Source organism: Metarhizium album (assembly GCF_000804445.1).
Source record: "Metarhizium album ARSEF 1941 chromosome Unknown scaffold_3, whole genome shotgun sequence".
NCBI classification, from domain to species: Eukaryota; Fungi; Ascomycota; class Sordariomycetes; order Hypocreales; family Clavicipitaceae; genus Metarhizium; species Metarhizium album.
In genome coordinates this window covers 254,629-280,635 of record NW_024467577.1, presented here as the reverse complement: position 1 = coordinate 280,635, position 26,007 = coordinate 254,629, and the positions used below count along the sequence as shown (strand labels likewise).

At 53.1% G+C, this 26,007-nt stretch overlaps 8 protein-coding genes across 8 annotated transcripts; 6 read left to right on the top strand and 2 right to left on the bottom strand.

Annotated features, from left to right (window-relative positions):
* Positions 1 to 581: 581 nt before the first annotated feature.
* Positions 582 to 2,608, top strand: MAM_01856 (FAD-binding, type 2; the record flags this gene model as incomplete). Its single annotated transcript, XM_040820655.1, has 6 exons — positions 582 to 872; positions 938 to 1,764; positions 1,838 to 2,086; positions 2,160 to 2,298; positions 2,450 to 2,523; positions 2,572 to 2,608. The coding sequence occupies 6 exons, from the start codon at positions 582 to 584 to the stop codon at positions 2,606 to 2,608; spliced, it is 1,617 nt and encodes a 538-aa protein (XP_040680998.1).
* Positions 2,609 to 7,502: 4,894 nt separating this feature from the next.
* Positions 7,503 to 8,339, top strand: MAM_01855 (uncharacterized protein; the record flags this gene model as incomplete). The annotated part of the gene is made up of 1 exon (XM_040820654.1): positions 7,503 to 8,339. One exon carries the CDS (start codon positions 7,503 to 7,505, stop codon positions 8,337 to 8,339), a length of 837 nt encoding a protein of 278 aa, XP_040680997.1.
* A 1,973-nt stretch (positions 8,340 to 10,312) lies between these two features.
* On the top strand, positions 10,313 to 11,332 carry MAM_01854 (uncharacterized protein; the record flags this gene model as incomplete). The annotated part of the gene is made up of 1 exon (XM_040820653.1): positions 10,313 to 11,332. The coding sequence occupies one exon, from the start codon at positions 10,313 to 10,315 to the stop codon at positions 11,330 to 11,332; it is 1,020 nt and encodes a 339-aa protein (XP_040680996.1).
* Positions 11,333 to 13,058: 1,726 nt separating this feature from the next.
* MAM_01853 (cell cycle checkpoint protein RAD17) lies at positions 13,059 to 15,647 on the bottom strand (the record flags this gene model as incomplete). The annotated part of the gene is made up of 1 exon (XM_040820652.1): positions 13,059 to 15,647. The coding sequence occupies one exon, from the start codon at positions 15,645 to 15,647 to the stop codon at positions 13,059 to 13,061; it is 2,589 nt and encodes an 862-aa protein (XP_040680995.1).
* Positions 15,648 to 16,254: 607 nt separating this feature from the next.
* Positions 16,255 to 17,586, bottom strand: MAM_01852 (MGS207 protein; the record flags this gene model as incomplete). Its single annotated transcript, XM_040820651.1, has 3 exons — positions 16,255 to 16,361; positions 16,423 to 17,055; positions 17,115 to 17,586. The coding sequence occupies 3 exons, from the start codon at positions 17,584 to 17,586 to the stop codon at positions 16,255 to 16,257; spliced, it is 1,212 nt and encodes a 403-aa protein (XP_040680994.1).
* A 404-nt stretch (positions 17,587 to 17,990) lies between these two features.
* On the top strand, positions 17,991 to 18,602 carry MAM_01851 (Ubiquitin-conjugating enzyme E2C-binding protein; the record flags this gene model as incomplete). Its single annotated transcript, XM_040820650.1, has 1 exon — positions 17,991 to 18,602. The coding sequence occupies one exon, from the start codon at positions 17,991 to 17,993 to the stop codon at positions 18,600 to 18,602; it is 612 nt and encodes a 203-aa protein (XP_040680993.1).
* Positions 18,603 to 18,629: 27 nt separating this feature from the next.
* MAM_01850 (Ubiquitin-conjugating enzyme E2C-binding protein) lies at positions 18,630 to 19,556 on the top strand (the record flags this gene model as incomplete). The annotated part of the gene is made up of 1 exon (XM_040820649.1): positions 18,630 to 19,556. One exon carries the CDS (start codon positions 18,630 to 18,632, stop codon positions 19,554 to 19,556), a length of 927 nt encoding a protein of 308 aa, XP_040680992.1.
* A 768-nt stretch (positions 19,557 to 20,324) lies between these two features.
* On the top strand, positions 20,325 to 23,878 carry MAM_01849 (SNF2 family helicase; the record flags this gene model as incomplete). The annotated part of the gene is made up of 3 exons (XM_040820648.1): positions 20,325 to 23,051; positions 23,116 to 23,207; positions 23,260 to 23,878. The coding sequence occupies 3 exons, from the start codon at positions 20,325 to 20,327 to the stop codon at positions 23,876 to 23,878; spliced, it is 3,438 nt and encodes a 1,145-aa protein (XP_040680991.1).
* Between the last annotated feature and the right edge of the window lie 2,129 nt (positions 23,879 to 26,007).

Sequence of the window (26,007 nt, the reverse complement as noted above, 5' to 3'; positions counted from 1 at the left end):
ACTAGCCATGTATATGCCACCGCGAAAGTGCAACGCTCAATACACTGTTAGAAGATGCAAGTATCAAGGGGCTGCTCCTCTTCCGGAGTGAAGGAAGGTGGAACTAGGTTTTTACGAGGAGAGAGGGGATGCACATCGACAAGCTGCTATTAGTTTCCAGTCAAGCCGCAGCAACCCATTGTGGCTACGCGCGGACAGCGCAGCTTATAAATAGCTACCCGGTACTTTTATCTATACTCTGCAGGCAGGTAATTACCTAGGTACTTGAGTACTCCGTACTCTGTCGCGACATCTGGACCCACAGTTGACATTTCCGACGCTTTCCGATGGCGAATCCGACACGAGCTAGACCCCTGCGCCGCTGAGGGAGGGGCCGTTCGGCCCGCCATTTCCGAGGGCTGCTTCAACTCCCGCTTCTGAAAGCTGGGGTTGATGGATCAACTTGACTCGCCTTACCGCCCAAAGAAGCACCTGGCTCGAGTCTGGTACGTTATATATTCGATATCTCACTTCGCCGCCCTCCTCATCCTTCCCCTTCTTCCCCCTCTGTTCTCATGCAATGCACTCTGCCGGCGAAAACCATGAAGTTAGCCACGCGATTGCTTAGGCCGAAGCCGCTGTCGAGCCCAACCGTAGGTCGCCAGCTTGGATCAATTCGTCTAGCTGCCACTTCGTCGGCCACCCAAAATGGATCATCAAAAACGCTTGTGTATCTCGCAGCTGGTCTGCTAGTTGGCGGTGCTGCTGGCGCTTCCCTGGTCAATTCTCGTTCTGACGGGCGTTTATCCGCCGCCACGCCTCGATGGCAAGATGCGTCTCAAGGCCATAAGAAATCCTCTCGCAAATACGCCGACAGGAGAACAATGCGCAAGGTACGGTTGGAATTGAAGCTCATCGGGATCGGAATATTAAAAACCAAAAACTCATCCTCACATAGGCGGTTGACGAAATAAGATCAATACTGGGTGAAGATGCCGTCAGTGTAGAAGACTCCGACTTGGAAGCCCATGGCTACTCCGAATGGTCAACCTCCAACACAGAAGTTCGACCCGTTGCCATTGTGCGGCCCCAGTCGACAGAGCAGGTATCGAACATCGCTAAAGTATGCACCAAGTACAAGGTTCCAATGGTTCCTTATGGCGCCGGATCAAGCGTCGAAGGCAACTTTAGCGCCCCATACTCGGGCATATGCATTGATCTATCAACCATGGATAAGATTGTAGCATTCCACCCACAAGACATGGACGTGGTGGTTCAACCTGGTATGAACTGGATCAACCTCAACAATGACCTCAAGGATTCCGGACTGTTCCTCCCACCTGATCCCAGCCCAACCGCCCTCGTGGGGGGAATGGTGTCGACGAACTGCAGCGGCACCAATGCTACGAGATATGGCACCATGAAAGATTATGTAGTCAACTTGACAGTGGTTCTCGCCGATGGATCCGTCATCAAGACTCGCAACCGACCCCGAAAGACCTCTGCCGGTTACAATCTGAACGGTCTCTTTGCTGGCTCCGAAGGTACCTTGGGCATCATCACCGAGGTAACACTAAAACTCGCGACTGTCCCGTCCGTCTGCAGCGTTGCCACTGTTACCTTTGAGAATATCAGGCAAGCTGCAGCTGCAGCGGCTTCCATCGTTCGGACCGGCGTGCCTGTGGCCGCCGTGGAGCTCATGGATGACGTACAAATGCAAATCATTAACAAAAACGGGGGTGCCGGCGGTAGAACTTGGAAAGAATTACCAACACTATTCATGAAGTAAGAAAAAAAAAAGCCATTCCCATGCCCAAAGTCTACAAAAGAAAAGGCGTTTTTGACTTGTTTCGTACAGATTCTCGGGAACCGATGCCACTGTAAGAGACAATATAACATCTGCGCAGACCGTTGCCAACTTCTTTGACTGTAAATCATTCGAGTTTGCCACTAGCCCCCAACAGATGGAGGCTCTGTGGTCTGCAAGAAAACAAGTTCTGTGGGCGTCTTTGGCGGTGAAGCCGGAGGGCACCGAAGTTTGGTCTACGGATGTGGCCGTTCCACTGTCGCGAATGGCTGACTTGATCGGCAAGTGGCTTCACCCTTGGTAGGAGGGCGTGGTGCTAATGAAGCGTAGAGTTGTCTCAGGCAAGAGCCAGAAAGCTTGGACTCTTCAACAGCATTATAGGACATGTCGGTGATGGAAATTTTCATCAGATGATCATGTATAACCCGAGTGTTCCCGAGCAGAGCAAAGCTGTCGCAGACTGTGTCAACTTGATGGTGGAGGATGCCATTGCCATGGAGGGAACCGTTTCAGTGAGTGCCGTCGAACGCAACATGGGATGAAATTTTTGATGACTGATTGACCTGAAGGGAGAACACGGCATTGGACTTGGAAAGAAAGCAAGTCATCAGATCCCTCAGCATGCTCGCGAGTACGACATGATGAACTAACCAGTTTCACTAGCATTGCTTGGCAAAGGAACTTGACAGTGCAACGCTGGGAGTTATGAAAGCGTTGAAGGATTCTCTCGATCCCCAGTGAGCACTGCCAGTTATTGAACGCGAACCGTGACTAACGAAGCACAGCTGGTTGCTCAATCCAGGCAAGATCTTCGATGAGTAGACGTTAAGCTATGATGGCTATAAGTCAAAATAGTGGCATCCATCACTCTACTCCAGACTGTGGCGTCTATGGCATTGTGGCGGTCCAATGCCTCGATTCTCTGACAGCCGGCACCGTGTAGACTTCATACTTTATTATGGAGGTCATGTATACAAAGGCATATCCTGTGCTGCGTCGCAAACTTCCTGAAGGGCTTGTCAATGAGGACGCCGAGATGCATCCTCTAAAGCGGTGCGCGCTCGAGGAACAACCTCGTGAATTCAGACGGAGTCGACGAGCCGAGAGAAGATATCAAGACGTCTTGATTCACTCGTCCGGGAATGACATTGACGTTTGATGCTTGCGTGCTCCACAAGTGCCATAACATGTATCCCCTTGGACAGCTTAGACTACGGATCCATACTCAAAGCATGGTGGTACCCAAGATGGAGCATCTGGGCAGGGCGTTGGATCACCAGAATCAGCACCAAGGCGGTAAAGAAGGGCTACCTACATCACGGAGGCCAACTAAAGGTCAGAGAGAAATGCCCTTGCAGCAAGACAGCAGCGTACATATTAGGAGAGGCATGCCTTGACATCAAGTCCTCTTATGCCATCAGGTACGTAACTTATACATTGGTCCTGGCACAGCAATCGCAGGCTCGATAAGCCGAGACGAATCCATCCCAAAATGCCGATGTCAAAACATTGACGCAGGTCGCTTCAAAGGTCAGAAGGCTAGCCGTCACATGCTACTGTTGTTGTCGACTTCTTTGACCCCTTGCGCCAGCTGACATATGTGCTCATGCGATTCATCTTGTTGCATCAAGCCTCCTGCTGAAGTCCAGAGAACAACGTATAACCGTACAAGCACGCACACTCCAATGGCTTGCTTGTCTCGTCATACTACTGCCATGCGCAAACAGCTCATCCAGGCCTCTTGGGAGGAAATCTCGCCGACAAACGAACACGTGGGCCACCGCCATCCTTTAATTCCTAAAGTCCTCTTGCTGCGTGCGCTTACGTCCGTTATTCATGGTCCCCCCCCGAGAATAGCCAGCCATGACCGTCAGATACGCTAGGCTTCCATCACGCACCGCCCAACGTTCTTCTTTGCAAGCTTCAACTAAAATTACCTGGGGTCTCGAGCTGTGAGTCAGTATGGAAGAGCCTCTGCACCATCTCCAAGCCGTCGGGTCGGCTTTGCTTACGACTTCACCGACGTGGGGAGTTGGAACTTGCCCCCAATTTTAAGAAGCAATATCTAACCCTGTCGCCTGGCGGGATGCTTCGTCGGGTCAACATGGTGCGCTGTGCTTCTCTTGACGAAACAGAAATGCCAGCAGTAGTGAATTATTCGGACATCATGTCCCCCGAAAAAGGCTTGGCTTGTGTAGAGAGATTAGCTGGTCGAACTTCTTGTTGGCGGCCTTGACATCTAGACAACCCTGCACGCATTGTTCAATAACAGGGACCAACCGTCTCGTGTCCAAGCATCTTTGTCGCTACAAAGCAAGTACTAGTAGTACAATGCGGACAAGGCTAATTCCATACATGTGGCTGTACTACTGTTCTGGAATGTCTGCCAAGGGATGAAGGCTGGTCTGTTTTTCGAACTCACCCGTTTTCTTTCTGACATGTCCTTGGACCTGGATATCCGACGGAGGGACGATTGAATCGTGCCGACGTCTGGCTCGAGCATGTAGAAACCCCTCGGCGTTGCAAGAGACGGTATTGCTTTAACCCACATGAGCAGGGAGGTGAGCCTCATCGCCCACCAACGTTGAGCTACGTACATTTCAACAAAGGGTCCGGCTCCTACAATCATGCGTCGAAATGAAGTTGTGAGGGATAAATTTCCGGCCGAAGCTTCTAGAAGACGTCATCTTCATCTTCCGTTCTTCAGGACAGAGCCGGCGAAATACTGGTCTGATAATCACGGGTAGGGGTCAGCTCTCCGAGAGAGGCTGGCGAGCCCGCACGACGGCACCACAAGAGGATCGATACTCGTCGGATTTTGGGTGTCCCTGTTTCCCAAACGCCACGCCTGCGGCCTGCCCCAACGTCTGTTCCAATGCGGAGAACACGCAGTCGATGCTCTTTCGTTGTCGCCGTCGTCTGTTTGCATAGACGAAGAAGCCTAGTGTTGGTAGTGTGAACCGGAGCGTCTCCTGATGGATGGAGGGAGCTCGTGCTGTTGATACGGCTGACGGTCGCGGAAAACGTGGGAGAGCCGAAATTTACGTTTGAGACATGGAAAAAAGTAACTTATTGAGACAAAAACACGCTCGACGTCCTGTCTGTGATACGTAACAATCATGGCGCGCAGCCTCCGACATCGAGGCCCCTGGATTGTCCATGTGCCAAGTGACATGGCTGGTTGGCAAGGGAGGACGGACCTTGGGGGTCAGAGGATGTGCGTTTCTTAGGGGTGAATACGTAGTGCTAGAATAATGGCATCAACTGCCGGCGCTCCGGGTCCGAGGTAGACGAGGCCACACGTCGAGACGACTGGTGAAATGTTGTCACCACGTCAGACACTTTTCCGGCAAATGCGACCCAATTCATGCCCGGCCCATCTAGTCTGGTTTGTTCCGTCTATATCCAGTACAAGTCCTTTGTGGTACGTTGATTTATGTCATTCCTTGGTCCTACGATGGAGATCGTGACAATGACTATGATGTGGCTCAAAGTGCTGAGGCCAGTGCCCAGTGGCATGTGAGTTGATGGGAACCGTGGCACAGTCGCCAGGCTATCGGAGACATTATCAATATAGCTGAGGACCTGCCGGCCACGACGACGTCGTGACGCTCCCTGATACTTGTGCTGTGTTTGTGACATGGCCTTGTGCGACTCTTGTCTTTCGTCCGGCTCCGAGCCTACTCCTGTTTTAGGAACTTCTTCGATATGGATATGGAGGCGTCGTGAAATGCGGAAGTGGCGAAGCCAGTAAGTGAGGTGGCTGATGGCCGAGTGATTGACTTCATCACCGGGAAATCACTCGGCTTTGCAATTACATCCTTCGTGGATTAATTACTCCCTTATCCCACATCACTATCTCCGTGCATAGTTCCCACGACATTTCCGCTCCCCCTTTTCAAAGGCCCATACTCCAGTCCAGATTCGTGATTTCAGACCCCAAGCAGGCTCGTTCCGACTCTCGATGGAAGGATCGACAAGTTGGTATCTTATTCTGATTCAGAGAGACCAGGGTAGCAGTTTATCATCCCGACTTGCTTGTGACTTGTATTTCGATTTTATTTAGCCGGTGCCTTACCCTGCCAAGTGCTACTCAAGCCACCCCTGGGGCCTTTGCGGCGGCAAATGCTGAGCAGCCAGGCGCGTATCTTCGCATCGTGGCCGGCCAAGTAATCCGTCCCTTGTAGTCGTATCACAGCGTTGAGGAAGCGAAATTGTGCTGTTCAGCCTCTTTATGCGTGTGACGGAATACTGCGCCTGAGGCCTCGGCTAGTTGGTTATCTTCGTCTTCTGCGGCCGTTTGGCAAGCCACAAAATCCCCCGTCTTGGAACTCATGTTCATTGCCTGTCTGTCTCACGGGTGCATGGCGGAGTGGACAGCTCACATTTGGGACGTACAAATCATAAGTGGTGCTACTAGTTACGAGCTTGAGCATCGGCCAAGCTTACGATTGATGGACAGAGCGCGAATAAGCGGCAGGTGTGGAGCGTCGTACCTACAAGAAGATCTCTGGAACCACGAAGCGGCCAGGGCTAAAGCTTTACCTGTGTCCGTTTTTCCGTGACCCTGGCAGTCAGCGGTTCCCCCCCGCCAGACTTGAACATCCATTCAGTGATGTTTCCCGAGTGTCACAATCTCTCTGCGTGACGATCTTCTGGTCGGTGCTTGTTCCGGAGCTGCGACACTGTTCGTTCGACGGGGGATGCGTTGTAACCCCTGACGCCGCCAGGCGAATGACCTCAATTGTCGTCCTTGGACTGGCTGCGTGTAAGAAGAATTTTCTTGGCTGACGGTCCGTTCTTGTATGGACATGGAGATTCCTGACCGGATTAGACGTAGTCACAAATTACAATCCTGCTCTGCGAGGTCGGCGAGAGGCGTGGAGAAGAAGAGGAGGGCTTGATGCCGACTCGGATGTAGGAAGGCACACCCAGCCGCTCTTGCGCTTTGTGCCCTGTGTACGAGTACCTAGGCACCTCGTACGTACCTCGTATCAGACCATGTACTGGTGTACAAGTCGCGTGAGTCTGTGCGACCTGGTCCCGATATCGATGCGAAAAATGAAGAGAATAAAGTACATCAAGATATCAATGCCCGCGCGGCCACCATTTTGACGCTCTACAGATTCTCCCGTGATTTGAACCAACAGCCGATGTATGCTTGGTCTCCAACGACATGGAACGTGGGCCTCTCGCTCAGATCCAGATCATCGTTATTCGCGATACCCTCTGCTTCCTACGACTTTGAATAATCCTCCCCGTCCCGGGTGCAAGTAAATGCTTGGGCATTTTTACGGCGTCAATTCTTCGGCCTGGATTACCTTGAAGCAACTTTGCCATCGCAACGCACCCTTTGGCAATCTTTTCTGGCAAGCCCGTGCTTGGCGTGGCTTCTACAATACTATTATACGGTGTACGCTCTGTGCTTGGTACATCTCGCGAGCTTCACTTGTCCGTTGTCTTCATCGTCTGCTTCATCCTGGAAAGGTTAATTCTCACACCCAGTCAGTGCAAGAGTCCCGTGACTGTGCAGCCACCAGGGTCCCGACAACATCTTCATTTGCCAAGAATCCGGTGACGTCCCGTATTCGGCCAGCCTCGACTGCCTGGCTAGGTAGGCAAGCCAAACGGTCCTCACGTCACATGGTGTCCTGAATACTCAGTCGGTTAATTGGAGTCGCATGTTTTGGGTGGCAACTCTGTTGCTCGGTCACCAATGGCTCGAGTCAACAGCCAGGGCTGGGAAGCCGACGACGACGGGAGCCTCCGTTTGGCTTATCCTTCTTCTCCTGGTTATCAGGAGATGAAAAGTTTTCTCAATCTGGATTCTCCAACAACAAGCTCTTTTTCAGTCTCGACCGGCGAGTTTCTTCATGCCGACTGCCACGATTCCAGCTTCCTGTTGGTGGATTCAATTTCTGATGCCGGAGCCTTCATGGCTGCGACTGGACCTTCGACTATTGACACGCCCGAGTCAATCGTCGCTAGCACTTGTAGCGCCGGAGACAATAACCACGAAGCTAGACTTGGCTCTTCCAATAGTATTGCGACATTGCCAACGTCCATCACGACGATGACAACATGTACCAGCTCCAACAGCTCCACATACAGCCGAAACCGACGCAACATTACCCCGAATGGCGCCTGCCCTTTTTCTCCACTGCGAACGCCAGACACTTTTACGGACGGCGGCGATGAGGCCGAGTATTCGCACATGGGCAAGTCGCAGCACCGTTGCCGAAACAGCACGAGACCCGTAAACAACGTTGTCAAGGAAGTCGTGCCACCGTCTCCCAAGCCTCCGTGTAGTAGCGGCCGCATGCAAACATTCCAGCCCCTGCGGAGCACTTCCCACGGGAGATCAACGTCCTCGGAAGTCCCGCCACCGTCATCTGTTCTGACTCGGGATGAATTCGAGGCGCTGCCCCCTACCATTCAACGCAAAGTAAGTTCATCCAGCGGACACGCTGAGAACAGACCAAGTGGCGGACTTGGGAACTGGACAAGACGGAGAGGCAAGGGCGAGGCTGGAAGTTTGGGACCGACGGCATGAAGACGAAGGCAAGGCCGAGGCACAGTCGCCTAAAAAAAAAAGAGGTTTCATGCGCAGCCAGCACATCTTTGGATGACTGCTTCAGCCCTTTGTTACGCCGTAAGCGGGCTGCAAGCTGCTGATCTTGGTCGCATGGCTAACAGCCTGATCATTGATGGCTGCTGGCACGGCGTATCCCGTCCCTCCTCCACCAACACCTTTTTTTTTTTTTTTTTTTTCCCTGGGCGGGGGGTTCCGCCTGTCTGTTGCCCGCCGTCTGATGATTCAAGCCGTCCTTCCTGCATCCTTTGATGCCGTCCTTCTCTCACTGTGTTCTATTTCCTTCACGAACAATTCCTGGCTCGAGCACACTGTCACATATTAGCCGTTTCGTGCCCTTTCCGGCGCTCTGTGTATTGCTCCTCCTGCTCCATGCCCTTTTACCCTTTTAACCACGTCCCTTTGCCCTGCCAGCACCCCAACGTTGTTCGGCCCTCCCCTGCAAGCGCAATGCACGGTCAGGCCCACGGCGGTGAGCCACGAGACTGGATGTTGACCAGGGATGGGGATGGATGGAGGAACCTAGATGCAAAATGCAGGCCGGTAGCCAGCATGGTTATATGTACTCCGCATGGGGGTCTATGGAGTAGTACTCCCGATACGTGTGTGTGTGCTTTGTCTGGCTGCAAGCAACTCTCCCTCATCTACCCAAGTAGGTAGGCCAAGTTCAAGGATGTTTGCCACTTCGACCTCAGAGTACTACCTTGAGTACTTGCTCCCTTCTCAAGTACGGAGTACCTGGGTACTTACTCCCCCAACAGTCCAACACCATCGTGTGTGCGACGGGTTTGTGGTTTTGGCTCTCATTTGCTGGAATGGTCCTTTGCGTTCCCTGTTTGCTTTTGTCCCTGCATCATGACTGCCGTCGCAAGTCAGATTCAGACAAGGCCATTCCCCATACGGCGCGAGCGGTCAGGCCCTGTTGGAGCCACGACAACACGCTCGCTCACGCCCTTGGAGGAGACGGTCGCCCAGAGAGCAATCAATCTCTTCTTCACCTGCGGAATCACCTCTCCAGAGCACTGCTACAAAGCACCACCACGGAGTTCTCCGTAGCAGGCCGGGAATGGAGACCTTCTCGGGCCCAACACTGTCCTTGTGTACCGCGTACGGCGTACTAGTCTGCTCATCGTACACGGCGTGCGGTAGCACAAAACGCAACATGGCCCTTTATTAGTCTGCCGAAGCCTCACCATGTCACCCCAACGTTCTCCGTAGCCACTCCGTACCCGCTTTCTTGACGTTTTGGCTACCCGTGGTGTTCTTGGTGGGTGAGGGCGTGCGTGGTGTGCGCCACCGCTCTCTCGTTCCTGCGTTGATGAATGAAACATGCCTTTCCCCCTCTAGCACAACTGCCTCTGACATGGCACGGTAATCTCGACCCGAGATCTAGCCATATGTATATGTATATCCTGTCCATCCCTTTCATCGCCTCTCCGTGCCATTTCCTTCTCCCCCTGTATCCCAGCTATTCCAACGCATACATGACTCGGCTGTCCCATGCTTGGCCCAAACACTGATTGCATCCTGATCTCGCCTAGTACTTCTCAACACTCGAGCGCCTGCGTATCATTCGGACTCAGGACTACCAGGAAGTAGCCAATTCTGGCCGGGAGAGCTCAGATAGTCTCCCGTTTGCCTTGTCCCGCGACCAGCAAGACGGACCGACTCTCAGACTTGGCTTCGGCCAGGACGAGCTTGAGAACGCTCCCCATCGTCGGTCCCAAGGCAACGCACTGCAGATATATGCCAGCCCAGGGAATCGTCTCAGTAGGAATCGCTACGCTAGTTGCGACCAGCTGAGGGGACAGAGGTCGAGGCAGAGTTTGATGTTGGACGCAACGGAGGAATCGCTTCGAATTGGAAAACGGCCACAGCGTTTTCAAAGCCCGCCAAGAGCTTCGACCAGTCCGAGGCCAATACCCGACAGGATCATGTCATTCTCCGACGCCACGACAACTCCTGATCTCAAGTCTACTGCGGATTCCATTTATGAGTCCTTCCGCTGGTTAGAGGAGGACAGTGACCTAGATTTGAAGCTGTGCCTCGATGACTACCATAGCAACCTGCGAGGTCATCAAGTGTCGGCTGGGAAGCACCGACCTTCGTTTATACGGCACCTCTATATTCCCAAGCTTCCTTTCAGCAGCCGTGCTTCACCTACGTCAAGCCGACCAACTTCCAACGACTGCACTGCGAGCCCGCAACTGACGGCATCACCCACTGCCTCAATCCCGGGTTCACCTGTTCAAGGCCATGTTCGCCGAAGGTCACGGGGCCTTTCTCTCATCTCACCCAACAAGCAGCCAGTTCCTGACGCATCCGTCTCGACTGATTCTGCTGCAGCCCACTACCGTGATCCGGACGCAAGGATGAAGCTCCGGGTGTATCTTGCCTCGCCACACAAGTTTGACGAGGCCGTTGAATTCGGTTTCCCATCGATTGAGGAAGTGCAGAACGACCAAGACTTCCCGCCACAAGGGCAGTTTAACAGCGCTACAGAAAGGCCGAGTAAGTCCCTTGAAGATGACAAATCCTCGGTCTACAGCGATGAGGCCTCTGCCAAGGACCCCGAGTCGCCTAGAACCCCCGAGATGATGGAGAAGCCTCTATCGGCCAAACCGCTTCATGTGCGTCAAGACAAGGACGACATGGCAAACAAGGTCGATTGCGCTCAAGCACCTACGGCATGTCGAGAAATGACTCTTCGTATGACTTTGACGCGGCCCGATCTTCGCGCAAATGAGAACAAAATTTATGGTTGGCAACAGGAATTCCCCAACGGACGCAGGTCGCAGACCAGAGACGAGCCGTTGTCGCCAAGGTCTGCCACCCGGGAAGGCGCCTCGAAAGAAAGCGTTGAGCGGCAGTTTGCCGCTTGGGATCGAGAAGACGTACTGGCAAATGACAATGGCGTAGTGAAGAGATTCTGGAACCGGGTGCGACGGTCATAGTTTCCGGCTGAGGTCGGTTCCTGTGGCTCGCGAATAATACTTCCCGACGACAATGGTGCAGTCACACCCAAATTCACACACGCGTGCATCATACATTTACTCTACTACGCGTACACGACACAAAACACAATATCCCCTCGCCAACAAGTCAATCTCAGAACTCAAATCACCAAGCTGGACTTTTTTTCCCTTGTTGCTCTCGCTCCGCGTATACCCTTTCCTTTGTCTCAATTCCTTCTTTTATTCCACACATACCCAGCTTTACGACTCTCGCGTCAGGAGGCAAGTTTTGGTCATTTAGGAGTGATAATGCATTGTCTGCTTACGGTCCAACTCGGCCACATCATCCCAACATGTTATGGGGAGGCGTTTCACGGAATGGAATCTGCACTCATTTTGCTACTTGGAGCGAGTTTTTTTCTTTTTGTTTTCCTTTGTCTGTTTGGTTCGAGGAAACTGACTTGTCAACGAACGAATGAACGGTGACGGACGCACAGAAGGAGGAGGGGCAGGCTTTGTTTTGATCATTTGACTGCGAGTATGCCGGAAGAGCTCAGTGGGATGATGGAGAGAGCAGCTAGACCTTAACACACGGCCGCGATTCATTTTCAGACCCCATTCAGGAGCTTGGCACAGGCCTTGTCCAGAGCCTCAATGAATCGTACTCACGAATGCAGCGATGTTGTCTCACGACGAGTCTCGGACGCCTTTAGCTTGTGGGCTCTGGGGGCAAGGAAGCCAGAATGCGCCAATACTACGTGGCCAAGTGTGCTCTCTGGTACAGATATCGCGGCACTGCATGCATACACGTGCAGCCTTTGTTACATTGTGGTAGTGTGAACGCTACGGAGTACATATGCAATACTACCCAGGTAGTCTGCAATCCGCCCGACGAGCTGTGGACCGCAGCAATTCAAAGCTTTTATCTCCTGCATGAGTCCGTTGCTTTTGGGTGGCCATGGCGACGGCGATGGCCAGTGGCGCCTCCTCGCTGAAGTTGTATCGGACCCTGGCTCTGTGCATACGAAGGAGCAACGTGTAACTGTTTTTCAGTCTTTGTCTTCTCGTCCCCTTTTTGCAGACAACCCGCAAACGGCGCCTCAAACGTAGCTTCGAGCAGTACTAGCACCGCCGAGCTGGCGTCGACGTGCTTTCGTGCCCCGGTCCGGTTCCGTTGACCCCTTCGCCTTCCCTGTCTGCCTGTCGGGCCCTTGCCCTTTCCCTTTCTCCCGCTCCCTGGGCGGACGCGCGTGGGTCCGAGCGCCTGCAGATCTGGCAAAGCCGCAAAACCCAAGGCTTGGCATCATGGCAGGGATGTATTTGGCTTGGCTGTGTGCAGTGGTGCACATCCAGCACTGCTGCTGGTTGGTCGCCGCGGTGCGGGACCCGTCAAGTGCCACGCAGCTGCTAGTGCAAAGTAGTAGTACCTAGTACGTAGTAGCATGAGTACTTGGTACAATACAATAGTATTAGTACGGCGGCAATTTGACGGCAAACAGGGCGCGAGCCTTTCCGTGCGGCGGAAACAAGCAAGCCGCGTCTGACGATGAGCATCGAGCACCTCAGCTAGTTCCCCTCGAGTGCTGTCGGCAGCCCCCGTTTTCCGCAACTAGCCCGTCCGTGCCTCGCCGCCCGTTGTTGTCCTTGTCCTGTTCGCCGGGGACAAGGAATACTTTACTCAGGTACGGTACAGTGGAAAATCAAGTACACGACACGCACGCCCTCGTCAGTCCTCAATGTCATCATCGCTCAGTACTAGCTTCTGGGCCAGCATGCCGGACATGGCGCCGGCTTGGATGCCCGCGCTTTTCTTGCGAGGGCTTGGCTCTTCCGAAGGCTTGTCGGTGGCCCAGGCTTCGCCTGGCGCTCCGTCATCCTCTGCCTCGAACTCCCCCTCATCATCGGCAGCTGTGACGCCATGAAAGGACACGACCCTGTCCAGGTCCCGTAGCCGCACACCTGTTCTCCGGACACGTGCCACGTGAGCCATATAAGGCAGCCGGTCGAGCAGCATTTCTCGCCGAGCCGCGCTGCCCAGTGACAGCAGGGGGGGCGGGGCCGGGGATTCCTCCTCCTGCTCGGCCGTCTTTGCCAGCGCACCACGACGAGCCTGCCGTTGGCGCTGCATCCAAGAAGACGACTCGGCACCGGCCGGGGGCCTCAGAAACGCGTTTGCACCGTCTGTCAGATCCTTGGTGCCCGGTCCCGCCTCGCCCCTGAGCACCTTTGACGACCACAGGTCGACGAGGCCTTCGATTTCCTCCCTGGCCCTCCAGAGCTTCAAGCTCGTCGGGTAGAACATTTTGAACGCGTCGCCGCCCTTGGACACTGTGCCCGTCTTGCGCTTGACCGGGTTCGGTAGGGAGAAGAGCATGCCCCTGACCGCAACTTGAAACGTCATTTCGTCCTGACGAAGCAGTTGGCTGCCCAGCTCCCGACCGCCGAAGCCGCCCCTGCCTCCGAAGAAGACGTCTCGGGAAGGGCAGAGGAGATCGCTCTCGGACAGATATCCGATACAGCCGTTGACGTAATCCACCGGCGTTGACAGATCCATGGGGTCTGTGCTTTCGCACGACAGAATGTAGTTCTCGTGAAGCGCCGATATGAATGTGTGCGTGTCCGTACCCGTCTCGTCGATGAGCGCATCGACAGACACTTGCGACCTCTTTGGGCGGGCGTGCTGCGACAGGAACGGGGCGAGGTCCTCGACGGCGTCGTCTGACGGCGCCCTCTCCTCCCTCTTGTTGTAGACGACTTTGCCGACGGCGTGGAATATGCCCAGGCTCGCTTCGCGCCGCGATATCAGCTCCAGGCTTTCCGACTCCCCTTTTGTCAGAGCGATCGAGTCCCTGGCGCTCTTCTTGGTCTTGGTAAAGGCGACCTTGGCTCCCCAGTCTGCGTCGTGGTCGCCTTTAAGGCACAGGAACTCGAGGGAGGAGATGGCGTTGCGGATGTCTCCAATCTCCCCGAGCCTCTTGAGCACCTGGGGACCTGGAGTTCTTCTGCGCCCGGATTTCCTCGCCTCCTTCAAGACGACGAGCTCCAGTGCTTTTGCTAGGATTGAGGGCGCAACTACGTTGAATTCTATCACGCCGGCGCCGGGGTGACCGAGGATCTCTGGTCCCAGCAAGCGATGGGCGGTAAGGCTGTCTGCGGATGCCGACGTTGTTGTCAACAACGTCTCCGAGATGACCAGAACAACCGGAGTAGTCTGGTCCCTCTGCTGGGAAGCCTTGCCGAAACTTGCCGCGCCAGGCGTGTGCGAAGCCAGGTACCGGAGTATCGTGCCGCGGAAAGAGGTCAGCGCCGACGAGGACCTCGAGAATGTGTTTGGGAACTCCTCCACGAGAATGATTTGCCTCGCTCGACTCTGAGCTAGCCCGTTTGGCTTCTTCACGGTCGTGCCGGCCGGCTCGTCCACGTCCAGGGCCCCGAACGTGCCGCCACGGCCGAGGAATTCCCCGAACTGGGCAGACGCCGACGCAGAGGCGAGCCCGGTGCCCGGCGTCGCGCCGGGGTTCTTCCACTCCAGGAGCTCGCAGCCCATGTCGGCCGCCAAGAGCCGTACGGTGGTCGTCTTGCCCGAGCCCGCTGCGCCTTTGAGGATCAAGATGCGCTGCCGCATGCGCCCCGACATGACGTCCTCTAGCCACCGCCGGACGTCTGCGACCTTCTTCTTGTGAACCGCTAGCTCGTCTAGATTCCTCGGCCCGAATCGCTCCGACCATGGCCGCAGGCCGTCGTCCACACCGACCGGGCATGCAGGCCGGGGCGGTTTGAGAAAGATCGAGCCAGCACCCGACGACTCGCCCGGGCCCGTTGCACCCGCGCTTCTCAGCCTCTTGCGGGCGTGTTGGCCTACCAGACTCGATGAGCTGGCCTTGAGTTCTGATATTTCGTCGTCTTCGGATATTGGATCGCTGATGGGGTCATCGGCGGCGGAGGCTCGCTTTTCGCCGCCACCTGCCGGCCTTTTGGCTCGCTGGGCTTGTTTCGAAAAGAGTGCCTTGAGATCAGCCGTCTTGCCCCTTTCTTCGGTCTGCCCGACGTCTTTGGGCTTCTTGGGGCCGGGGCTGCCGCCGTTCGTCTGCAGGCTTCCCTGTCGCGTCTTTCGAGGAGACGAGCCGGTGCCGGATCGGCCTGCAGGGCCTTTGCCCTTGAGAGGGCTTGCAGGCGCACTTGGGGCTTGGGCTTTGGAGGAAGAGCTCGGCGAGGACACGAGGAAGTTGGAGAGGGTGTTGGCTCGAGGCTGCTCATCTTCGTCGCCGGATGGCTCGACGGGGTTCCGCCTGCGGCGTTTCGCGGGCGGGGCCATCAAAGCGACTGAAGCATTTGTGTATCCGACGTGCCATGCATGCGGACTGGGTCTGCGAATTGGGCTCAGCCAGTCGGTCGGGAAAGGTGCCAACGAGAACGGTGTTGACGCCGGGCGATGGCGCACTCGACGGGTTCTATCTGCGTTTGCTCAGCGACAGTGCCAGGCTGCCACGCACCAGCGGGGAGACGTGGACGTGGACGTGGACGTGGACGTGGACGTGGACGTGGGCGTGGGCTAGGCAGTCAACTCCACTGGACGCCCGTGCTTCAGAGGTTCGTCTGTGACACGCCGTAGTGACTGGGCTGGTGCTTGAGCCAAGTGCCGCTGCGCGGGGGCATCGAGCCCCACTTCGAGCAGTTGACCTCAAAACACTGTTGTTGCCTTCATTGTAATAATATGCGTTGAAAATAAGTTGGCACTTCTGGTAACTAACTAAGTAGGCTACCTAGGTACCGAAGGAGCATGTTGATCAAATTTTATATGTACTTGTCCAGAGTGGTAAACAGACCTAGGTTCAATTTTTAGCACATCTTACCTCCGTGCACCTACACCATGAGACAACTTTTTCCAGTGCACCTAAATTTCCCCGAGAAAAAGTCCGCGGCTAGAAACTCCATCCATGAAAATTGTCCACAAACGTTGCGGCTGCCCGGAGATAAAACCCATCCTCACCCCCCCAAAGCCTACCAATATCCCTCATTGCTCGAATGGCTAAATGGTCAGTCAGATTGCCTTTCTCGGCGACTTGAAGCGATCAAGGCTAGCGACCTACCCTTGACAAAATGCGCATCAGCCGAAAATTTGGAGCTTAGAGCCTTGTCCTGGACATACTTCCAATCACGGCCACTGCAGTCTTTGTCCATGTTTTCGGGATTCGGACACGGCCTCCCCTTCAAGACAAAGACTGCGATAACCAAGAGCCACCACTGCCTCACTAGACTGACGTGATACTCGGCTGGAAAGAATGGTAACAGGACTCTCACCGCATAGCTGGTTGTAAGTAAATGAACAATGAAGAAGTTGTAATTATGTGATTTAGGGTCAACGGATGTAACAAAAAGAGCGACGGAAGCTTTCTGCGATGATGCAAAATCCTCGACCGGGTTAGAGATGACCCAGGCATTCCAGTACTCCAATATCAGGTCCTCGTGACTGGTGAACATGCTCTCAAGGCTTCCAAAATCAACATCTGTCGGGAGATTGTCGAACTTTTCGTCATTGGATATGCGTACAAGCAGATCATGAACCGAGTTGGTCATGTCAGACGATGGTCTCGTATAGGATGTGTCGGCGCTGTACTTGTAAAGAAAATTGTGCTGTACTGACGCCAAAGTCAGAGCCTCCATTGCGATCTCTTTGCTGTCCATTTCATACGCATATCCGAGGTGAATAAGAGGGTGGCCAACTGAATGCGCGTCAGCGTCCGCAACTGCCAGACTTGGGGCACCGTCATGTACAACATACGGCCGCAGATTAAACCATGCACCAACGGCTTTTCGGACGAGAAGAGATAGTGCTCAACCACCTTCTTCCAGTCATAGGCGTATTCCATGGCCAGCTTGTCCTCGAAGAAATCAACGTATGCTCTTTGATAGCGCCTGTCTCCCAAAAAGTCGACCCAGTCATTGTCAATCAATTCCGCCGGAGACGGCGTCCAAGCCTCCAATTCCTTGACCTGTTCCTCGTAGATATCGTGGAGCCGACTCGGTGTGGCACCGAGTAAATATGCCGAACTCAAAATGTGGGCATTGTGATTATCGAAACGAAGCTGGTTATAGACGACAGAGTAGTTGACATGATTGGCCTTGAGGAGATGCTTGAGCGAACGCGCCCTGCGATCGGGGTTAGTTTCTATACGATGCACTTCCACTGCGGGAAAGCTGATGGCTTCAGCTTCCCGGTTGCCGCCAAGCACATATGATAATAATCCAGACATGTTGGGCGAATGAACAGCATTCCAGGGCCGTCATTGAAGGGTCAAGGAAGTGGGCTTGACTCTTTCATAATCGTGAACTGTGCAAGCGTCGAGGTCATGCCTGAGTGGGGATTTAGTACGTGCCACTCGCTGGGTGCATGTGGAAGGTGGTGGCGGAGCTTGTGGAAATCGTTCCCTGCACCGCGAGTTCCTTGACCACACGTCGCTTTTTTCCCACCGTTGACCTTGACCTTCAGACAAACACCACGCACGCACACAACAGCCTGGCTCCAGACATCCTCGCGCGCTTGCTGATGCATTCCTACCGCCACCCTCATCTTCTTCGAGAAAACTTCTAACCAGACGCAGTGGCCAATGTTCACAGTCTTTGATGGGGAGGTTCCCAGCTGAGATAACTTGCTCCGATGAAGGAGGGTCGGATTTCCGTCTACGCAGAGTTGCTCTCAAACATCAGACAAGTCTCCATCGCCGCGTCATTACCATCGCCCCCAGATAAAAGGACTGTAGCGAGAGTTCTGGATGGCGGTCGGCGGTTACGCATCGAGCATGACGGGCAGGCCGAGACCTTGGACCTACCAGGAACGGTCCTTGTCAATGCCACATTGCAGGTTCCTCAGTCGGCTTCTCGTGAGCTGACTTGGCGGTTGCCATTGTCTTTAGAGCGAACGCCGTTGCCGCATTTTTCACTCGAAACTCAGGCTGTTCCGTGGGCCGCCGTGGACCTTGCGCCCGGATCTGCCGTTTCTTGCCGAAACTGCAACGCCGTCATCATTCCCAAGGAAACCATACAATCCTGGAAAGACTTGCCCAGCGAAAATTGGGCCGAGATGATGGAGTTTTGGCACTGTCACAAGCCACACCATCACAGCGAGCATCAACGCGAGGGTTTGGCAAACCGGGGATATGGCGCCAACAGTGCTATAGCTGCACAACCTGGTGTCGGCTTGGTTGACATTACCTCATTCATGTTTGATGAAAACGATTGCCAAAAGTTGCTTGTAAGTCCCGCCGCCTAATGCGATGCTTTCGCTTTTGCTTTGAAGATGAACTCTTCCATCTGTCCGGGGAAAAAGAAGGTGGCCAGATCGGCCTTCGACGGCTACCCAATGATATGGTCATCGATACAATTCCCCAACATCATCGATTCTTGCTGGCCCCTGCCTGGGGCAACCACCCCGCCTCTCAGAAACCTTCTCACTCGAGGATGGGTTCTGATGAAATGGGTAAACAGCAAACCTCTCAGTTTCTCCCTAGTACTTGGAGCCACGGTTGCTGGGAGACCTCACAGAGGTACATTCGTCCACAAACGTTTTGCCTTGTTTGCTATCTACTTAGGCAGTAAGCGCCATTTGAACCTCATGCTTACATCTTGTCAGTTCTCAACGTCCACTCCGGCAAAAGCTGTGGGAAATAGCGCCGACGCTGTAGCAGGTGCTACGCCACCCAAGTTTTTGCATATTTTTTGCAGTGAATGCACCGCGGAAAATGGCCTCTATAACATCAGAGTTGGCTCAGTGACTCTGTTCAAGTGGCAAGTCAGATGTAGCACAACTGTACCAACCAGCAGAGTCCCAAGCGGACCCGAGTGTCTCGCAGCATCTCTTGTTGCCAACATCTCCCGATCGGGAAGTGCAAAGTCGTTAATATCGGCGCATGCGTTTGAAAAGGGTCAAATTTCGACAACCCCGCTCTATCTCTGGGTCCTTAACCCCAATGTTATCTACTCGTCGTCATCTATCCAGGGCAAGAGAACAGCGATGAAGGTTCTATATCAGCATGTCACTGCGGAAGAAGGTGACAAACTCATAGATTCAATTGTATCAGATGTACAAGACTTGAATCTTCCTACCACTACGATTCAATCATCAAGCGAGATTCTGAAATCGAGTAATTGTCTGCTCCCAGAAAAGGAGAGATCCTTCAAAGAGTGGCAGGTCGGACTGTTGGATCGTTGGGATGCGATGCTATAGAAAGTAATAATTAAACGCAGCCTCAAGGCTGCTTAATTGGTCGATCCAGTCTAGTGAGCAATATTGTTGGTTTCCGACGATACTGTGAAAGCACCGTATATGTCGCGTATTACATGCAACTTGTACGATGCGAAATGTCGACTATAAACCGTCGCAGGCAATCGCTCTGACTGTGGAAAGGTGACACTTGGGTATCGATCGAACATTGGTCTCATTTTTAAAAAAAAAAAAAAAAAAAAAAAAAAAACCTGGGTAGGTAGCCGCACCAGAACTGCAAAGGAACTAGCAATTCCTCGCTTAGATTTACAAAGAGTTGCATTGCACTTCCTGCAGTATTGACGCAAAGAGGGCGCCTGCCTTTTGAGGCCATTTCTAATTTGCAGCAAAGGCAGATGGTTAACGCGCAATGTGCTGTGCTAATAACGAGAAGGTTACTTTCTGGCGGCTTTATTTAAGCTACTAGGTTAAGTAGAATTGCTAGTATGATAACAGCCCGACCAGCTGCCAGAGAGGTAACTACTACCATCTGGGTATCGCAGAAAAGTGGATTCCTCATCCGCAGTCAAAGATCCCACGTAAGAATCTTGAACTCTTTCACCATCACCAACAGCTCCGTCAAGACTTTAATACACCGCGTGGAAGCCTCCCTGTCACTCACTATTTTTTTTTGAGAATGCAAATGGCGCCCTGAGAAGCTTGAATTTTCGATGGTTTTGATAATCATGACTCTAGTTCAGGCTTGGTGACATTCCGCGAGACGTGAACAAAATGCGTCTTCGACGCCATGAATACATCCCTGCCGGATGCTTTATAGTCTCCTTCGATGAGTCAAATATTGCAAAAGAATCCTGGGATGTCATAGACTCCGAGAGTTGGACAAATTTCCGTCGTCGCTCGGCTCTGGATCAGTTCTCTGATAATCAAGCTCATACTAACGATGTTTACTTGGCAGTGGATGTTCAAGAACACCTTTTTCAGCTGCCATATCTCCGTCCAGTCTGCCTTCTATTCAAATCACAATGGATAGACCTCGAGTTTTGTGTAACTGCTGACAGGTTGTTTGGTACGATGCGGGTATATTTGCTGCCGGATGACGCATATCACGGCCTGGTCGATAGAACCAGTTTCAGTCTCAGAAAAGCGCGACGTCGTCTCCTTCATTTGCTAGACTACTCGAGAGAAGCATGGAACGGACTTGGAATCGCGCATACTGATGGCTCATCTCCCCTGAGAGGCGAGAACGTGGCAGGCGATGAGAATGAATCTCTGCTACAGGTGTTCAACAACATACCCTCACCCAACCCGACCACTGGACAGGTTGCCGACGTATACGTTCGCGATTCTATGATCGAAATCTTGGAACGCAGCATACCTGGTGTCACCACAGACTTGTACGCCTACCAACGTAGATCAGTGGCCGTCATGGTGCAGAAGGAGGCAGAGCCTGGCAAAGTTCTCGATCCACGTCTCATCGCTGTCGATGGCCATGACGGGACTACATGGTACACGGATCCGGTGGTCGGGACTGTTTTGAGAGGACCACGATATTATGATGGCATATCTGGCGGTATCTTGGCTGAAGAAATGGGAGCAGGCAAGACCATCATTTGCCTAGCTCTTGTTCTCGCCACCAAGAATCTTCCGACGCGGCCCCCAGAACTTTACAAAGGTCCTAGTTGTCCGAAACGGACCAAGATCGCTTCACTTGCCGACATGGCAGCGGCCTGTGCTACCCGACATGCCGTTCCGTGGAGATCATATTTTGACACATGGAGGCGGCAGGCTGGCTACGAATTTAATAGATGCGAGGCCGCTTTAAAACGAAATCCAGGATATTACCTTCACCCTCCACCAAAACTTCGCCGAACTGGCCGGCATACATCCCGAGAATTGGCGCCCACAAAAATCTACCTGAGCAATGCAACAGTTGTGGTTGTGCCTACCAACCTGCTATCTCAGTGGAAACACGAAATAGCAAAGCATACTACCACCTTAACAGTTCGCATCCTCTCCAAGGACGAGAAAATTCCATCCTTGGAAGAACTACTGGATATCGATGTCATCCTATTTTCCCAATCACGATTCGAAAGGCTCATCAGACGATTTGAATTGGACCGCACTGCACTCTCTGTGGTCCATTTCAAGCGGTGCATCGTTGATGAGGGCCATAAACTCGGTAATTCGAGAATGGGCCGGAAAAGTGATTTGCTTATTGTCCTTAATCGGATGAACTTTTCGTCGCGATGGATCGTCACTGGAACGCCTTCACATGGTCTGTTCGGCGTAGATGACCGCACACCAGATGGGCCTTCGGCGAGAGACCCAACATCACACGGAGTACCGCCGCTGCAAACTCGAAAGACATCCGCCGACATGGAGAAGAAAGATCTTGAGCGCTTAGGCTCAATATCATCGTTGTACCTGAAGGCGAGACCGTGGGCGAACGATGCGACGGAAAACGAAGACACTCGCGCGGATTGGGGGAAATACTTATTGCTCCCGCGGCACAAAAAAAACAGTCACGGTCGGTGGAACTGTTTAAAGGCGACTCTGAGCTCCCTAATTATTAGACATCGATTATCTGAAGTCGGCCATCTCTTGCCAACCGTTGACGAAAAGGTAATCGTGTTGGAGGGTTCATTTCAAGATCGGCTGTCTTTGAATCTCTTCTCCATGATGATCATCTTCAATTCCGTCCAGTCACAACGAACAGACATGGACTACTTCTTCCACCCCCGACAGCGTAAAAGTCTACTGGAAATCGTGCACAACTTAAAGCAGTCCACATTCTTCGGAGGCTCATTTTTCTCCTCGGAAGAGATCGCAAAGGCTGTGGAGACTGCAGAAAAGTTCTTGGAAGAGAAAAAAGTGCCAATCAGTGCTGAAGACAGCGTACATTTGAGACAAGCTATTAGGTTGGGGAAAGTTGCAATGGATGACAAACTAAGAAACCTCAGCAATCGCTTTCACGATGTTCCGATTCGAGTTCATGGACCGCTTGGGGATGCAGGCCATTCATGGTCCCTTGATAATGAAGGGGGAGATACGATATGCACATCAGCGAGTATGATTTTGTCTCTGCAAAAATTACTAACTAAAGCAGCTCACGAGACGGAGTTGCTGAACTCTTTGCTCAACGGAGGCCTTATTCAAGAAGGATTGAACGAGAGAAGTAGGGTCTTAGCTGCACAAACACCTGTCGAGATTTCCGGCGCCAAAGACGAGAAACCAGATACCTTGGCGGGAAACACTAAGCTTGGAAAAGATACCCGACGCCGCAAGCCGCAACTTCAAGCTGCGTGTCTACGCCCAAATCAAGCATTCGATGTGGACAGCCTGCCGCCGGCTTGGAGGCAAACTCATCTAGTATCAACTGTGTCCTGCAAGCTGTCTTATTTGATTGACAGCGTAGTACGTCATCAAGTCGAAGACAAAATCATCATTTTCTACGAGAATGAAAATGTTGCTTGGTATCTTGCAAGCATGTTGGACGTGGTATGTGCTTGCGAGTGAAAGCGCGTAGAGATTACTTGAAAAAGTCGTGTCTGACAGGTTTCAGCTTCAAATTCAGCACCTGATTTATGCAAAGACTTTGACAACAGCACGGAAAGCACAATACGTCAACACATTTAATCACAATCCTGTTTTTCGGTAAGTGCCCGATGCCACTTTGCAAGTCGTCAAGCTAATCTCTGCTTTCAAGGGTTCTCCTGATGGATATTTCTCAAGCCGCCTTTGGATTAGACATGCGCGGAGCCTCGCGCGTCTACTTTATCAACCCAGTTCTCAACCCTCAAGTCGAGGCACAGGCAATTGGACGTGTCCGTCGCATAAGCCAGCAAAAGCCTGTAGTTGTTGAGACCCTTGTTCTGAAGGGCAGTATTGACGACGTAATTCTGGAGCGGAAACAACATATGACGCAAGCTGAGCACCGCCAAATGAAGTCTATTCTTGACGTACGGCCGATATATAACTGGATCAAGAATGCCGTCATTGTTGCCATGCCTCCCTCGGATCTCCAAGGCACCACACACATGGCAGCGCTGCGGGTGCCACAGCCTGTGTTTTGTAAAGGATTCAGAACAGAACTGCACCCTGACGACGGCCTTATCATGGGGCATCCTCCAATCGGGACGAAAATGAAGACGCCCAACCCGACACAAGACGTTTTACCAATTACTCCGATGAAACGTACATATGATAGGGGACCGGGGTGTGAGAATGCCCAACGTGAAACGGATGCTGTGCTAAACGACCGTGAAGCTGTGTCCCGACCAGTTCGCCGAGTTCGGTTTGCGACTGGCTCTGATTCAGAAGACTGAGGGCGTTACACCTGCGACTTGCATATCTGATTTCTAGGGAGCCTTTTAGACACGTATCGTGCGTTGTCAGCTCTGTTTCATGAGTCATGACAGACACTCCGACATAACAGACAGGCGGTGCTGACCCAGATATCATCGGCAGTGTAATTCACTCACATACGGGAGCAAGGGCCTCGAGCCCTGGTCTGGATCATGACAACTAGATAGTCCATCAATCAACACGACTGAGTGAATCCCTATCCCCGTCATTCTTCCGTCTCAACGAAACGATCGAGTGTTGCCGTTCTTGGAGTCGTTGTTACGGCACCTCGATTGAGGCAGTATCTTCGAGAGAAGCTCGGTGCAGTGATAGTGGCATCCTTGCCCAGGACGCTGGATGCGCATGTCGCAGACAAGAAATGGTGTTAAACTACGTATTCCGTGAAGAAAAGAAAACTGGTTACCACGACTACAACAGCACCGGCGTATTTCGGACAGGCGTCTCTTGCCAGCGGCGCCACGCAACCAGGCGCATGAATGAATCACCCCAAGGCCAACGAAGCATAAATTCTTGCAAGTCTGCTTCTGCAGGCATGCGACGACATGTTAACAGCCGAGTAGCTGAATAGCTGCAGCAGAAGTTCAACGCAGACGGCCTGGATCGTCGGGTTTTCTTAGAGCCCCCGGCTGTCGATCCGCTAGATGGCCCGACTGAGGTAGGCACCTGTCATGCAGAGCACGATTGAAGTTGCAGTCCAAGAAAGACGGAGGGAAAAGAATAGATGAGAAGAGGGAAGAAGAGAGGGGAGAAGAGCGGGAACGACGGCCGACGACCACAATAGGAGCAAAACTATGAGTTCTCGATGTGTCCCTGGATGGACGATAACGGACCATTGCGTGCGCTTGAGTCGCCCTTGAGGTTCCTTGCGATATTCACTCCCTTGAGCAACTACATCTAGCTGCCCTGCACGTCGATGTCGAGCCATTGGACCAATGCACACGCAATCGGTATGCTAGGCAGGTCAACGCTGGACTTGGCGGGCGCCAAGTTGATTGGTTAATTGCGATAAAAATTGAGCGTGCATATCAGCGACCACAGACAGACCAGGGCTTGTTGCTCATTACGGTCATGCTCAGGGGCGCATCCAGCGCAAACCTACTGCCCACGCATGACGATGCTGATGGGACGGAGCCACCTGAGGACAGGCCGGATGGATGGATGGATGGATGGATGGATGGATGGATGGCGAGGAGGACCATCACCACTGCACTGGCACGTATCGGCAATGGATTGCCCAATTTTTGCCACTTTATTCCGGGTTGAAGATGGATGGAGTACGGAGTACGTACCAGCACTGCTACGCACATTTCTCATCCAACTTGCCAGGTGACCGAAAAAGAAAACACCAGGCAGAGACAGGGTTCACGGTCGGGACCCCGGCTTTGAGCTGGCGCCAAACCTTCAGCTAGCGGGTTTTGAGGCTTCTGTCTGCGGCTGGGGCGGTGAGGAGTCAGGAGTCAGGACGGTTATGGGATGGTCAGCAGAATCGACAAAGTTACGGAGCAGAATCGAAGACGTCAACAAGTAACGGGTGTCTGACCAGCGGTCCGACGGAACGACCAGGCGCATCAAAGCAAAGAGCACTCCCTATGCTAAAGACTATAGTTCGTCAAGGGCTGGGCGAGGCGATGAGGCCGCAGGAACACGAGCGCCAGCGTCAGTACCAGCCTCATCAGCATTGACCTGAACTGGTTCACTTCGCTCGTCGGGGCTCGTCGGGGCTCGTCGGGGCTCACGTCACGGTTCCGAGCAACACCATGCAGGGCCCAGCTCGAGTCTAATGGCTTGCTCGTCGACGGACCGACGGCCACTGAACAGTGAGGACGGAATGGAATGACAGCCGCAATTTCCTTTCGTCCTGTCAAAAAAAGCCCGCTGGTGGGTTTGATTAAATACCCACTGTTATTAATACTATCCCCTGGACGATCGTTTGGACCCCAGTCATCGTCACCGACTAGACCGCCGCCGCCTGCCGTCAACGACCCATCATGACCACTAGTCGTTACCAAGGGCCTCCCAGGTGACTGGCTTGATGACGAGAAGCTTGAACGTACTCCGTCACTGGAGTCCGGGACATGTACGTGCGGCA